This window comes from Mustelus asterias, unplaced genomic scaffold (assembly GCF_964213995.1).
Source record: "Mustelus asterias unplaced genomic scaffold, sMusAst1.hap1.1 HAP1_SCAFFOLD_116, whole genome shotgun sequence".
Classification (NCBI taxonomy): domain Eukaryota; kingdom Metazoa; phylum Chordata; class Chondrichthyes; order Carcharhiniformes; family Triakidae; genus Mustelus; species Mustelus asterias.
The window spans coordinates 959,658-975,043 of record NW_027590156.1 but is presented as its reverse complement, the minus strand read 5'-3'; the positions used below and the strand labels follow the sequence as shown (position 1 = coordinate 975,043).

The following is a 15,386-nucleotide window of genomic DNA, read 5'->3' as shown; positions in this document are numbered from 1 at the left end:
CCAGCCGCTCCCTTCTCGGTCCCCCAGTCCTGCCCCCTCTTCCTATTGGACCGGAGCTGCCGTCAATCAGTCCCCGGGCATTGTGATGTGGAGCATGCGCAGTGTCATTGCTGTCCTTGGCGCTTGTTTGTCCCGGAGAAGCGGAGTCAGCGTTAGGCGGTGGCTGGGAGGATTTGGAAACACTTTGTGGATCCGCAAACCCTTCAGAATCATTGTCAGCTCCCTGGTTTGCAGCTGCGGGGCTTCTCCCTCCCTCCCTCCCTCCCGGGAACAGGCCCAGGTTAACGGCCCCATCCTGGCTCAGCCACTGGAGGATGGTTCACATCAGAGGATGGGGGAGGAGGACAATAAATAAGAGGTTACACTTTGGCCTCAAATCAATGAGGACTCTGATCTCTGGGAAGGAAGGAAACCCTGGGAGGTGGGCGGGCAGGGTTCACAAACACCCGCTGGAGGCCCCAACACCCCCAGTAAAAAGCTGCAGCTCCCGAGTTTGCAGCTTTTTCCCGGGAGGGAGTTGGGGAAGTTTTGTGGAGACAATTCCCGGCTGGTTCAGTTAGTGGTTCCTGGAGCTCAGAAACCCCGAGTTAGAATCCTGAACCCCACAGTGAGTGGTTGTTTTATTAAATACGTTTTATTTATTCATCATCTGTTGAAGAAAATATTAATTTGTTTTGAAAAATCATTTTATAGCATTTGTGAAAATACCCATTAAAATAGCAATTCTCCCAAAGTATTTCATAGAATCCCTACAGTGCTGAAGGAGGTTATTCGGCCCATCGAGTCTGCACCAACAACAATCCCACCTCGGCCCTGTTCCCGTAACCCCACATATGTAACCTGCTAATCCCTCTAACCTACTCATCCCAGGACACGAAGAGGCAATTTAGCATGGCCAATGCACCTAACTGGCACATCTTTGGATGATGGGAGGAAACCGGAGCATCTAGAGAAAACGCACGCCGACATGGGAAGAACGGGCAGACTCCACACAGACAGTGACCCAAGTTGGGAATCGAACCCAGGTCCCTGGAGCTGTGAGGCAGCAGTGCTAACCACTGTGCCGCCTACATTGCTGATGAGAATTTTAATTTACTGACTTGGGAATTAGTTCTCGGGAATAGTCATTCTGAAAATGACCATGAGAATGTGTTTTTAATTTACCCCATAATGCCAGATTTCAGTTTGCATTTCAAAATTGAATTGAGAATGTCTGGGAGCAAATGGTGAAATGAGGTTTGAGACACCAGCTGCAATTATTTTCTGTGACTGATGATACCTTTGTGCCTGTGCAGGAGGTAATTCCGCTGCTGTTGTGGCACAAATAAAATGGAGCCTTTCCTCGGAACAGGCCCATGTTAATGGTCACTGTGGTGTTTCATTGGTGAGCAGAGCACATGTGCCCATTGTGGTAACAACAGAGTCAGTGGGGCTGCACGTCCCCTGACTTGGAAGGAAAATAATTGACTCCTTGATTGTACTCTCAATCTGCACATGGTCTGGAGGACTGAATCCAGCTGGAGGGAGAGGGAGCTGAGCTCAGAGTGGAGATGGGGCAATGAGTTTGATTTCAGCTCAGGGACAAGAGAGAGTGTGTGGGATGGGGATTACAGCTCAAGATAAATAAGATGGAGAAATGTTTCGTGGAAACTGAAATTGTCAGTTCTGAAGTAGTTTTTTAAAACTCTTTTTGCAGGGAACTAGAAGAGGAGGATTCACAGACATTCGATTCATCATGACCTGCTTTTGACAGTGATTGCTTATGATTGCTTTTGACAGTGGAGGGAGAAATAGTTCCCTGTTTTGTCAGTGGAAGAAATTTTCAAAATTCAATGTGACAGAAAAAGAACTGAGACACACACACACACACCCAAGTGAGAGCGCTCCAGTGAACTGACTGTGGATAGAGCTTTAACCAGTTACACAGCCTGAAAAACACCACACCATTCACAGTGGGGAGAAACCATACATGTGGTCTGTATGTGGATGAGGCTTCAACTAATCAACCAACCTGGAGAGACAGAAGGACACCAGCACCATGGACAAACCGTGGAAATGTTAGGATTGTGGTAAAGGGTTCAATTATCCATCCCGGTTGGAAATCCATCGATACGGTCACATTGGGGCTGGGAAAATGGAGAAACCATGGAAATGTGATGATTGTGGGAAAGGATTCAATTATCCGTACTTGCTGGAAAACCATAGACACAGTCACACTGGAGAGAGGCCATTCATCTGTTCTGTGTGTGGGAAAGGATTCACTACCTCATCCCACCTGCTGTTACACCAGCGAATTCACACTGAGGAGAGGCCGTTCAGCTGCTCCACCTGTGGAAAGGGGTTCTCATGTTCATCCAACCTCAGTGCACATCAGCGAGTTCACACTGGGGAGAGATCGTTCACCGGCTCCTTGTGTGGGAAGGATTTTGCTGGGCCATCCGGTCTTTGGTCACACCAGCGAATTCACACAGGAGAGAAGCCATTCACCTGTTCTGTGTGTGGTAAGAGATTCACTCTGTCATCTAACCTGCTGTCACACCAGCGAGTTCACACAGAGGAGAGACCGTTCAGCTGCACTTCCTGCGGAAAGAGGTTCAGGTCTTCATCCAACCTCAGTGCACACAAGCGAGTTCACACTGGGGAAAGGCCGTTCACCTGTTCCACGTGTGGGAGGGAATTCACCAATTCATCCGGCCTCCTGTCACATCAGCGAATTCACACTGAGGAGAAGCCATTTATTTGCACAGACTGTGGAAAGAGTTTCAGGCAGTTATCAATCCTCACTGCTCATCAACGGACTCACACTGGGGAGAGACCATTCACTTGCTCCATGTGTGGGAAGGGATTCACTCAGTCTGGCAGCCTGCATTTACATGAGCTCAGCCACACTGGGGAGAGGCCATTCACCTGCTCTGTGTGTGGGAAGGGACACACTCGGTCATCCCACTTGCTGACACATCTGCAAGTTCACAATTGTCAGCAGGAGTTGGATTTTGCTATTACTGCAGCTGTTAATCACATCCAAGATTGATAGTCTGACGATATTTGGTTTGTTTTTGCTGACATTAACAATCGCTACAACTGGCTGAAGTTTAATATTCTGAAATGTCACTGATTTTCAGGGCTGCTGTGTCCTTTTTTGACAGCACCATATGTGATTTTTTTAATTCAGGAACTCTCAACAGGACCCGGCACTGCACTGGCAAAGATATTCATAGTAAGAGATTGAACAACACCAGGTTAAAGTCCAACAGGTTTATTTGGTAGCAAATACCATTAGCTTTCGGAGCGCTGCTCCTTCGTCAGATGGAGTGGAAATCTGCTCTCAAGCAGGGCACAAAGACACGGAAATCAAGTTACAGAATACTGAGTAGAATGCGAATCTCTACAGCCAACCAGGTCTTAAAGATACAGACAATGTGAGTGGAGGGAGCATTAAGCACAGGTTAAAGAGATGGAGGGAGCATTAAGCACAGGTTAAAGAGATGTGTATTGTCTCCAGACAGGACAGCCAGTGAGATTTTGCAAGTCCAGGCAAGCTGTGGGGGTTACTGATAGTGTGAGATAAACCCAAGTTCCTGGTTTAGGCCGTCCTCATGTGCGGAACTTGGCTATCAGTTTCTGCTCAGCGACTCTGCGTTGTCGTGTGTCGTGAAGGCCGCCTTGGAGAACGCTTACCCGAAGATCAGAGGCTGAATGCCCGTGACCGCTGAAGTGCTCCCCCACAGGAAGAGAACAGTCTTGCCTGGTGATTGTCGAGCGGTGTTCATTCATCCGTTGTCATTGCGTCTGCATGGTGCTGGCAGCTAATTAGTGGAAAGTATCACTCGTGTAACCACGACATAGTCGCAGAATGAAACAGATTAGTGTTCCCTCTGTATTGTGCAGCCTTGTGATTGTGCTAAAGGCCATCACTTTCAGATCTGAAAAGTGCCTGGGTCAAGGTCAAATTACCCCAGAAAGGGACATTTTCTCTCTAATCTGAAGCAACAGGTGAAGCAAATCATTTCACACTGAAACACATCTTCAATGTTGCGGTAGTTTGTTCCGTTACATACTTGGTGGTCACGTGACTCTGGTTGCAGCATTCCTGAGCCTCATTGGAGGGATTCCTCACATGAGCCGAGTTTGAGGAGAGTATCTCTGGCCTCCAGTGATGCAGCCGCTGAATCTATTCCTGGAAAAAACACATTTGGAATATTGTGATAATGCTGTCTGAATCCATCAGGACAATTTTGTATTCAAGTGTGGGGGGGATAATGTTCACTGTTTTATATTCGGGTCTGGGGGGGATAATGTTCACTGTTTTATATTCGGGTCTGCGGGGGGATAATGTTCACTGTTTTATATTCGGGTCTGGGGGGGATAATGTTCACTGTTTTATATTCGGGTCTGGGGGGGTAATGTTCACTGTTTTATATTCGGGTCTGGGGGATAATGTTCACTGATTTATATTCGGATCTGGGCGATAATGTTCACAGTTTTATATTCGGGTCTGGGGGGGATAATGTTCATTGTTTTATATTCGGGTCTGGGGGGGATAATGTTCTCAGTTTTACATTCAGGTCTGGGGATAATGTTCACTGTTTTACATTCAGGTCTGGGGGATAATGTTCACTGTTTTATATTCGGGTCTGGGGGATAATGTTCATTGTTATATATTGGGGTCTGGGGGGGATAATGTTCACTGTTTTATATTCGGGTCTGGGGGATAATGTTCACTGTTTTAAATTGGGGTCTGGGGGGATAATGTTCATTGTTGTATATTTGGGTCTGGGGGGATAATGTTCACTGTTTTATATTCGGGTCTGGGGGATAATGTTCACTGTTTTATATTCGGGTCTGGGGGGGATAATGTTCACTGTTTTATATTCGGGTCTGGGGGGGATAATGTTCACTGTTTTATATTCGGGTCTGGGGGATAATGTTCACTGTTTTATATTCGGGTCTGCGGGGGGATATTGTTCACTGTTTTATATTCGGGTCTGGGGGAGATAATGTTCACTGTTTTATATTCGGGTCTGGGGGGATAATGTTCACTGTTTTATATTCGGGTCTGGGGGGGATAATGTTCACTGTTTAATATTCGGGTCTGGGGGAGATAATGTTCACTGTTTTATATTCGGGTCTGGGGGATAATGTTCACTGTTTTATATTCGGGTCTGGGGGGATAATGTTCACTGTTTTATATTCAGGTCTGGGGGGGATAATGTTCACTGTTTTATATTCGGGTCTGGGGGGGATAATGTTCACTGTTTTATATTCGGGTCTGGGGGGGATAATGTTCACTGTTTTATATTCGGGTCTGGGGGATAATGTTCACTGTTTTATATTCGGGTCTGGGGGGGATAATGTTCACTGTTTTATATTCGGGTCTGGGGGGGATAATGTTCACTGTTTTATATTCGGGTCGGGGGGGGGTAATGTTCACTGTTTTACATTCGGGACTGGGGGGATAATGTTCATTGTTTTATATTTGGGTCTGGGGGGGATAATGTTCACTGTTTTATATTCGGGTCTGGGGGGGATAATGTTCACTGTTTTATATTCGGGTCTGGGGGATAATGTTCACTGTTTTATATTTGGGTCTGGGGGATAATGTTCACTGTTTTACATTCGGGTCTGGGGGATAATGTTCACTGTTTTATATTCTGGTCTGGGGGAGATAATGTTCACTGTTTTATATTCGGGTCTGGGGGGGATAATGTTCACTGTTTTATATTCGGGTCGAGGGGATAATGTTCATTGTTTTATATTCGGGTCTGGGGGCGGGGGAGATAATGTTCACTGTTTTATATTTGGGTCTGGGGGGGGATAATGTTCACTGTTTTATATTCAGGTCTGGGGGCGATAATGTTCACTGTTTTATATTTGGGTCTGGGGGGGGATAATGTTCACTGTTTTATATTCGGGTCTGGGGGATAATGTTCACTGTTTTATATTCGGATCTGGGGGAGATAATGTTCACTGTTTTATATTTGGGTCTGGGGGATAATGTTCACTGTTTTATATTTTGGTCTGGGGGATAATGTTCACTGGTTTATATTCGGGTCTGGGAAATAATGTTCACTGTTTTATATTCGGGTCTGGGGGATAATGTTCACTGTTTTATATTCGGGTTTGGGGGGGATAATGTTCACTGTTTTATATTCGGGTCTGGGGGGATAATGTTCACTGTTTTATATTCGGGTCTGGGAGATAATGTTCACTGTTTTATATTCGGGTCTGGGGGATAATGTTCACTGTTTTATATTCGGGTCTGGGGGATAATGTTCACTGTTTTATATTCGGGTCTGGGGGGATAATGTTCACTGTTTTATATTCGGGTCTGGGGGGGATAATGTTCATTGTTTTATATTCGGGTCTGGGGGGGATAATGTTCACTGTTTTATATTCGGGTCTGGGGGGGATAATGTTCACTGTTTTATATTTGGGTCTGGGAGATAATGTTCACTGTTTTATATTCGGGTCTGGGGGGGATAATGTTCACTGTTTTATATTCGGGTCTGGGGGGGATAATGTTCACTGTTTTATATTTGGGTCTGGGGGGGATAATGTTCACTGTTTTATATTCGGGTCTGGGGGATAATGTTCACTGTTTTATATTCGGGTCTGGGGGGGATAATGTTCACTGTTTTATATTCGGGTCTGGGGGATAATGTTCATTGTCTGGGGTTTGTTCGCTCGGGTTGATTCTGCCTACGGTGCATTCTCAGTTGTCAGAGCTCTCATTAAAAGCCCTAATTTCCAGTCAGTGACTGAGTTGTCTCTGATGGGATGGAGAATCAGAGTGGGGGTAATGTGCTTCATGGACAGCGATGGGTTGGAATGAGTATAAAATAAACCCGCACTACACCAGGTAATTGTGAGAACATTAAAACCATCACAAAAATCATAGCATCATGTTGGAAAACAGAATACTTCGGCTCAATGTTTGATCAATTTTGTTTGATTCAATATTTTGAGTGGCTTGTTGAATTGCTGGTTATTTGTAACGGCAACTCAGCACCATCATTTTGACCATAAACTCGGCCCCGGTGACTGCTGCATTTTTCCAGCACCTTCTGTTTTAATTTTAAGTGGAACCTTAATATCTGCTTAGTACACAGGCCAATTTATCTTTCCAGGGGTGAGTGTGTCTGAGAGGTATGCAATTGGAAAACATTTTCTATTCATCTCCTATATTGCTGCAGTATATATCCACTGTTCTCGCTCTGCCAGCAGGGCTGTGGGATTAATTGGATGGATCTTAAGACAGCCCGACTGGGCAGGATGAGCCAAATGGTTTCCATCTGTGATGTATCATTCCATAAAACAGAATATTCAGCATCAGGAGAAAGAAAGTGAAAGAAACCAGTCTCTGTGGGATTTACCCAACCAGTGTGAGCACCTTCAGGAGAGCAAAGAGAGAGGAGGAAACCAGTGGGAAAAGGTTTTTAAAACTCGGGGTATTCCCACAGGAGAACACTGGTTTAAATCAATTTTAGAAATAGAGAATGGCAGCGCACAACTTCCGAGGAATGCATTTTTAAAAATTATTTGATCTTAATTGCACAAGATAATTTTCTATTATTGTCTTTGACAATGACGCCGTTAATTCCCAGGTGCCCCTGCGGGTATGAAAGTGTCCTATTCATTCCACAGGAGCCCATTGCGCAGGCGCAGTGCTATATCTGGAGCGTGCGCAGTGTCACTTTGCTCGGAGCCCTGTGAGTGCGGGAGACGCTCTTTTCAGTGGGTGAGTCGGTGGGGCTGCGGGAGAAATGGAGTCGGGGTCGGGGTAGGGGGGGAGCTATGGCTTCACAAACATCCGCTGTAGGCCGCACGACCCGAATAAGACACTGCAGGCCCGTGGTTTCCAGCTCCCAGGCTTTTATCCCGGGAACAGGCCCCGGTGAACGGCCACCATTTTGTTTTAGCGGAGACGGAGCGCATGCGCTGCTGTCGGTGACGGGTCACAATGGGCGTGGTTTCAGGGGCTGGTTCAGAACCTCTGTCTTCAGAGGGACAATAGGGAGCAGGGCGCATGCGCAGCTATCCAAGTACATCGGAATAAGAATTCGGAACAGGAGCCCGTCATTCGGCCCATCGAGCCTGCTGCATCATTCAATAAGATCATGTCTACTTTGCTCCTCCACCCCGTCCATGCCCTTGACTTTCTTGTGGATCAAAACCTCAGCTTTGAATATATTCAATGACCTGCCTCCAATACTCACTGGTGAAGACAGAGTTCCAAAGATCAACAACCCGCTGAGAGAAAAGATCTCTCTTCATCTTAAATTTGAGATCCTTTATTTTTACTTGATTTCCACACCAGAGGAAACATCCTCTCAGCATCTACCTTGTCAAGCACCTTATATCATATGAATCATAGAATCCCTACAGTGCAGAAGGAGGCCATTCGGCCCATCGAGTCTGTACAAACCACAATCCCACACAGGCCCCATCCCCGCAACCCCATGCATTTGACACTAGGGTCAATTTAGCACAGCCAATCCAGTCTTTGGACTGTGGGAGGAAACCGGAACACCTGGAGGAAACCCACGCAGACATGGGGAGAATGTGCAAACTCCATCCAGACAGTGACGCAAGGCCGGAATTGAACCGGGGACCCTGGCGCTGTGAGGCAGTAGTGCTAGCCACCGTGCCGCCCTTAAATTCCCAGATGTTTCATTAAGATTACTTCTCAGTCTTCTAAACTCCAAAGAGTACAGGCCCAAACTGCTCAACCTGAAAGGTAAAATTCCTCATTTCAGGAATCAACCAACTGGACCTTCTCTGAACTGCCTCCACTGCAATTTTGTCCCAGCTGAAGTAATTCTGTGCCGGGCAAGAGGAGGAGAGAATGTTTTGAATTTCTGTTCTGGACAGATGCTGATGGATTTGGAAACTCCTTTTACAGGGGGTTAGAAGGGAAAGATTTACACACAGCAAACTCAGACCAAAAGAAATGTTTGTCTGTCTTGAATTTCTAACCTTGAATTACACCGATAACTTTCCTCATTTACAGGGAGAAGATTTGAAGATTGCAACATTTTTCCTGGACACCAATCTCTCTGAGATCTTTTCAGCTGCAGCAGATTTAAAATGTGAAAACAGTGAAATTGTTTTGGGGTGAGTGTTAGTGAGCATTAATCTAAATTCAGAGCATGCTCTGATTCCATGGATCTCGGGCTATTATGACTCCTTTACCATGGATGGGGAGGCAATGGTGCAGTGATAGTGTTATTGGATTAGTAATACAGGGATCCAGGGCAATGCACTGTGAACCCTGGGTTCGAATCTCACAATGGCAAATGAAGAAATTTGAATTCAGTAAAAATCGAGAATTAGAAGTCCGTTGATGACAATTGTTGTAAAAATCCATCTGATTTAATAATGTCTTTTAAAGAAGGAAATTACCACATCCCCCAGCAATGCAAGCCACTCAGTTCAAGGGCAATGAGTTATGGGCAGTAGATGCTGACGCAGCCAACACATAGAGTCATAGAGCAATACAGCACGGGAACAGGCCCTTGGGCCCAACTGATCCATGCCAACCATGGTGCCCTCCCAGCTAGTCCCAATTGCCCATGTTTGGCTCATATCCCTCTAATCCTTTCCAATTCATGTACTTATCCAAATGAGTTTTAAATGTTTAAACCTCCTGTTTGAACCTGGCTCAACCACTTTCTCTGGCAGCTCAGTCCATGTACACACCACCCTCTGCATGAAGAAGTTGCCCCTCAGGTCCCTTTTAATCTTTCCCCTCTCACCTTAAACCCATGCCCTCGAGTTTTCAATTCCCCTCACTTGGGAAAAAGACAATGTGGGTTCATCCTATCTATGCCCCTCATTATTTAATACACCTCAATATGGTCACCCCCATATTCTCCTACGTTCGAAGGAATAAAGCCCTCGCCTGTCCAACCTCTCGCGATCACTCAGGCCCATTAGTCCCGGCAGCATCCTCATAAATCTTCTTTGCACTCTTTCCAGTTTATCAATGTCTTTCCTATCACAGGGTTACAAAAACTGTCCACAATACTCCAAGTGCAGCCTCACCAATGACTCATACAACTATAACATAATGTCCCAACTCCTATACTCAGTGCCCTGACTGATGAAGGCCAGTGTGCTAAATGCCTTCTTCACCATTCTGTCTACCTGTGACGCCACTTTCAATGAACTATGTACTTGTACTCCTGGGTTCCTCTGTTCCTCAACACTCCCCAGGGCCTTACCATTCACTGTACAAGTCCTACCCTGGTTTGACTTTCCAAAATGCAACACTCCCACTCAAGACCATAAGACATAGGAGCAGAATTAGGCCACTCGGCCCATCGAGTCTGCTCCGCCATTCAATCATGGCTGATAATTTTCTCACCCCCGTTTCCTGCCTTTTTCCCATAATCCCTGATCCCCTTATTAATCAAGAACCTATCTATCTCTGTCTTAAAGACAGTCAGTGACTCGGCCTCCACAGCCTTCTGTGGCAAAGAGTTCCACAAATTCACCACTCTCTGGCTGAAGAAATTCCTCCTTATCTCTGTTTTAAAGGATTGTCCCTTTAGCCTGAGGTTGTGCCCCTGTACTCTGTATTATCTGTACTGAAATCCATTTGCCAATCATCAGCCCACTTCTCTAACTGATCAACTGATCAAGATCCCCCTGTAATTTTTGATAACCTTCTTCACTATCAGCGATACCTCCTAATTTAGTATCGTCTGCAAACTTGCTAACCATGCTTTGTATGAATTTTTAAATGGCCATCCATTTCTCTGTTTCACCTCTGCCCTCCCTGATCAGCTCTCTGCCATTGTCTACCTTCCCCTGCCTCTAATAATGGGTGTATTTTAACTATTATTTCCGCAAGCTATGTCTTGATGAGGTTTTTCCCACTTCACAACTCTATTCACTGCTGAGTTACCAGCTTAGTCTTACAATGTTCAGGAATTGTTTCTCTTCCACTGGAGATCATTTCCCTTCCACTTCTGAGCTTATATTGACCAACAAAATCTGATATATTTTTATTCCCTGTAATTCATTCTGCCCACCCTGAAACGTTAATCTTCTTTCTGTCTAAAAGGATGGTCTCTTTCCAAATGTTCACAATTAAAGGGCAGGAGATGGCTGACATTTAAGGGCAGTAAGAAGTCTCACAACACCAGGTTAAAGTCCAACGGGTTTATTTGGTAGCAAACGCCACTAGCTTTTGGAGCGCTGCTCCTTCATCAGGTGAGTGGGAATTCTGTTCACAAACAGGGCATATAAAGACACAAACTCAATTTACAAAATAATGATTGGAATGTGAGTCTTTACAGGTAATCAAGTCTTAAAGGTACAGACAATGTGAGTGCAGGGAGCATGAAGCACAGGTTAAAGAGATGTGTATTGTCTCCAGCCAGGACAGTTAGTGAGATTTTGCAAGTCCAGGCAAGTCATGGGGGTTACAAATAGTGTGACATGAACCCAAGATCCCGGTTGAGGCCATTCTCATGTGTGCAGAACTTGGCTATTAGTCTCTGCTCAGCAACTCTGCGCTGTCGTGTGTCGTGAAGGCCACCAGCTTCCACCCTAAACACGTTAAAGAAGCCATCCCCTATTGACAAGCCCTCCGTATACACAGGATCTGCTCGGATGAGAAGGATCGCAACAGACACCTCCAGATGCTGAAAGATGCCCTCATAAGAACAGGATATGGCGCTCAACTCATCGATCGACAGTTCCGATCCGCCACAGCGAAAAACCGCACCGACCTCCTCAGAGGATGGACACGGTGGACAGAGTACCCTTCGTCGTCCAGTACTTCATCGGAGCGGAGAAGCTACGACATCTCCTCCGGAGCCTTCAACATGTCACAGATGAAGACGAACATCTCGCCAAGGCCATCCCTACACCCCCACTTCTTGCCTTCAAACAACCGCACAACCTCAAACAGACCGCAGCAAACTACCCAGCCTTAAGGAGAACAGTGACCACGACACCACACAACCCTGCCACAGCAACCGCTGCAAGACATGCCGGATCATCGACACAGATGCCATCATCTCACGTGAGAACACCATCCACCAGGTACACGGTACATACTCTTGCAACTCGGCCAAAATTGTCTACCTGATACGCTGCAGGAAAGGATGTCCCGAGGCATGGTACATTGGGGAGGCCATGCAGACCAGGCAGGGTTGTATGGTGTCGTGGTATATGTCCTGTCTGGAGACAATACACATCTCTTTAACCTGCGCTTAACGCTCTCTCCACTCACATTGTCTGCAACTTTTAAGACATGATCACCTGTAAAGACTCGCATTCCAATCATTATTTTGTAAATTGAGTTTGTGTCTTTATATGCCCTGTTTGTGAACAGAATTCCCACTCACCTGACAAAGGAGCAGCGCTCCGAAAGAGAGTGGCGTTTGCTACCAAATAAACCTGTTGGACTTTAACCTGGTGTTGTTAAACTTCTTACTGTGTTTACCCCAGTCCAACGCCGGCATCTCCACATCATGACATTTAAGGGGACAGTAAATTAATAGAGGACAGAGATATGTCTAGTGTTATTATATGATACCCAGATTAGATATATTATTTATGTTGCTGTAATAAAATACATTTATTATTATTTCTTGCATTGTAATATAATGCTGCAGCGATGTTATACATTTCCAGTCACAAAGTCATTACAGCACAGAAGGAATCCATTTGGTAACTTGAGTCCATGCTGACTCTCTGTATAACATTCCAGTCCCATTCCCACTCGATATCCCCATTCTCCTGAAAGTATTTCCTTCAAGTGCCCATCCACTTTCATTTTTAAATAGAATCCATAGATACGGATGGAGATTTACAACTTTTTGGGAATGAAATAGGAACGAATGTTCCAGAGAAACTAGAATTGTCTGCTCTGAATTTCTATCCTATTCTGACTGTGATGACTTTTGCAAACTCATTTCACAGGATTTTGAACAAGGAATCACAGGCAAAAATCTCAACCGTCACATCTAGACAGAGTCATATTCCTTGGGACCTGAATATCTTGTAATATGGAACTGTAGCTACGTTATATATTTCCAGACATCTCTTCCCTCAGAGGGTTGTTAGTCTTTTGGATTTCTCTTCCACAGGGACCAGTGGAGGCTGAGGATCATTGAATATATTCCAGTTAGACAGATCTTTGACTGACAAGGGTGTCGAGGGTTATGGGGAACAGACAAGAAGATGGAGCAAAAGCGAATATGTGGGGGGATTTCTTCAGTCAAGGATGTGGTAAAGATTTGGAATTCTCAACCCCTGAGGACAGTGAAGCCTCAGTCATCAACTATTTTCAAGAGAGAGATTGATTGGTTTTTAGATATTGAGGAGATCAAGGGATATGGGTTTAATGTGGGGAGAATGATGCTGAGGTAGATGAACAAATTATCTCATTGAATAGTTTAAAAGGCTCGATGGGCCAAATGGCCGACTGCAGCTCCTATTTGTTATGGTCTCTGTGTCCAGGACAGGAAGCAGTGAGCATGGATCTGTCAATCAGCCTCAATCAGCACCTTCAGGAGAATTGGGAGGGTGAATATTAGATACAGCAGAGTGAGAATGGAGGGAGAGTGTGTGGGATGGAGATTCACAGCTTTTTGGGACTGAAATAGGAAAGAATGTTCCATAGAAACTAGAATTGTCTGTTCTGAATTTCCATCCTGTACTGACACTGATGACTTTTGTAAACTCGGATTTTACAGGATATTGAAAGAGGAATCACAGACCGAAATCTCAAACGTCATGTCTAGATCTGACATAGTCATATTCCTTGGGAGTTGAATATCATCGGCCTTTGAATCGAGAATGAGAAATGATTGTCCAGTCTGTCGATTTAAAAAGATTTCAAACATCAGTGTGACTGGAAAAGCACCAACACACTGCCACACTCGAGTGAGAGTGTTCCAGTGCACTGACTAAAGAGCTTTAACCAGTTTAACCATTCACAGCGGGGAGAGACTGGATTGGGTTCTGTGTGTGGACAAGCCTTGAACTGATTGTCCACCCAAGAGAGAGGCAAGGACACCTGCACCATGGAGAAACCATGGAAATGTGCGGACTGTGAGAATAGATACAGATACCCATCTCAGCTAGAAGCTCATCGGCGCAACCACACTGGGGAGAGACCATTCACCTGCTCTCAGTGTGAGAAGGGATTCATTCAATTATCCAACCTGCAGAGACACCAGCGAGTTCACACTGGGGAGAGGCCGTTCACCTGCTCTCAGTGTGGGAAGAGATTCACTCTGTCATCTGACCTGCGGACACATCAGCGAGTTCACACTGGGGAGAGGCCATTCACCTGCTCTCAGTGTGGGAAGGGATTCACTCACTTATCCAGCCTGCGGACACACGAGCGAGTTCACACTGGGGAGAGGCCATTTACTTGTTCTCAGTGTGGGAAGGGATTCACTCACTTATCCAGCCTACGGAGACATGAGCGAATTCACACTGGGAAGAGGCCATTCACCTGCTCTCAGTGTGGGAAGGGATTCACTCAGTCATCCCACCTGCGGACACATGAGCGAATTCACACTGGGGAGAAACCGTTCACCTGCTCTCAGTGTGGGAAGGGATTCAGAGTTTTATCTACCCTGCGAACACACCAGCAAGTTCACGAGTGATTACAGGGGCTGGATTCTCCTGTTACTGTTTCTGCTCTCAATTACATCCAGGACTGCATTCTGTTCATTCTCACAGTTGGTCAATGGGGAGGGTCAGAGGGTTTCTTTCTGCTGGACTGGCCGGTCTCATGACTTTGCCTCCAGTGGGCTGATGCTCTTTGAGTCTTGTTGCGAATACCTGGTTTCAGATTTCACAAGGATCACAGAGTGACCGGGTGTGAGGAAGTTCAGAGATATTTAGTCAGCATTTTTGTTTGAAACCTCCCAAATGCCCATCCAATTTCCTTTGTAATTGTTTATTGTCTCCACTTCCTCCACCCTCGTAGGCAGCGAGTTCCAGGTCATTACCATTCACTGCATCAAAATATTCTTCCTCACATCCCCCCTGTATCTCTGACCCAAAACCATAAATCTGCGCCCCCTCGTCCTTGTCCCATCAGCTAATGGGAACAGCTTTTCTTTGTCCACCTTATCTCAATCTGTCAGAATCTTGTCCACCTCTATCAAATCTCCCCTCAACCTCCTTTGCTCCAAGGGGAACAACCCCAGCCTGACATTGACAATAAAGAACAAAGTAACAGAATATGTTAATACCTGAAATCAAATGAGAATGTTTAATTTCTGTTTTAAAGAATGTATTGTGAATATATTGTCCTGGACAATAAAGGAATTGGAATAACTCACCTTGGGTGTGGTTGAATGGAATATATCAATCTGGTGTCCACCTACATTCTCCCTCCCTAATGGCACTAT

At 45.5% G+C, this 15,386-nt stretch overlaps 2 protein-coding genes across 4 annotated transcripts in view; both read left to right on the top strand.

The window, feature by feature from the left end:
• Window positions 1-1,750, top strand: part of LOC144484581 (uncharacterized) — a 59,941-nt gene extending 58,191 nt beyond the window's left edge. The window contains exon 5 of the mRNA XM_078203063.1: window positions 1,697-1,750. Within this exon, the coding sequence (XP_078059189.1) occupies window positions 1,697-1,750 (54 nt within the window). The remainder of the gene's footprint in view (window positions 1-1,696) is intronic.
• LOC144484595 (uncharacterized) overlaps window positions 1-15,386 on the top strand; it is a 185,593-nt gene that overhangs the window by 81,673 nt on the left and 88,534 nt on the right. Inside the window, exons 1-2 of one of the 3 annotated variants that reach the window (XM_078203080.1) lie at window positions 8,985-9,114; window positions 13,713-15,317. The exons of 1 other annotated variant lie outside the window; for it this stretch is intronic. In XM_078203080.1, the coding sequence (XP_078059206.1) occupies window positions 14,043-14,633 (591 nt within the window). In that variant the 5' untranslated portion in view covers window positions 8,985-9,114; window positions 13,713-14,042 and the 3' untranslated portion in view covers window positions 14,634-15,317. Of the gene's footprint in view, window positions 1-8,984; window positions 9,115-13,712; window positions 15,318-15,386 lie in introns of those variants that run through there. One more of the 3 variants, XM_078203078.1, reaches the window with a different exon arrangement.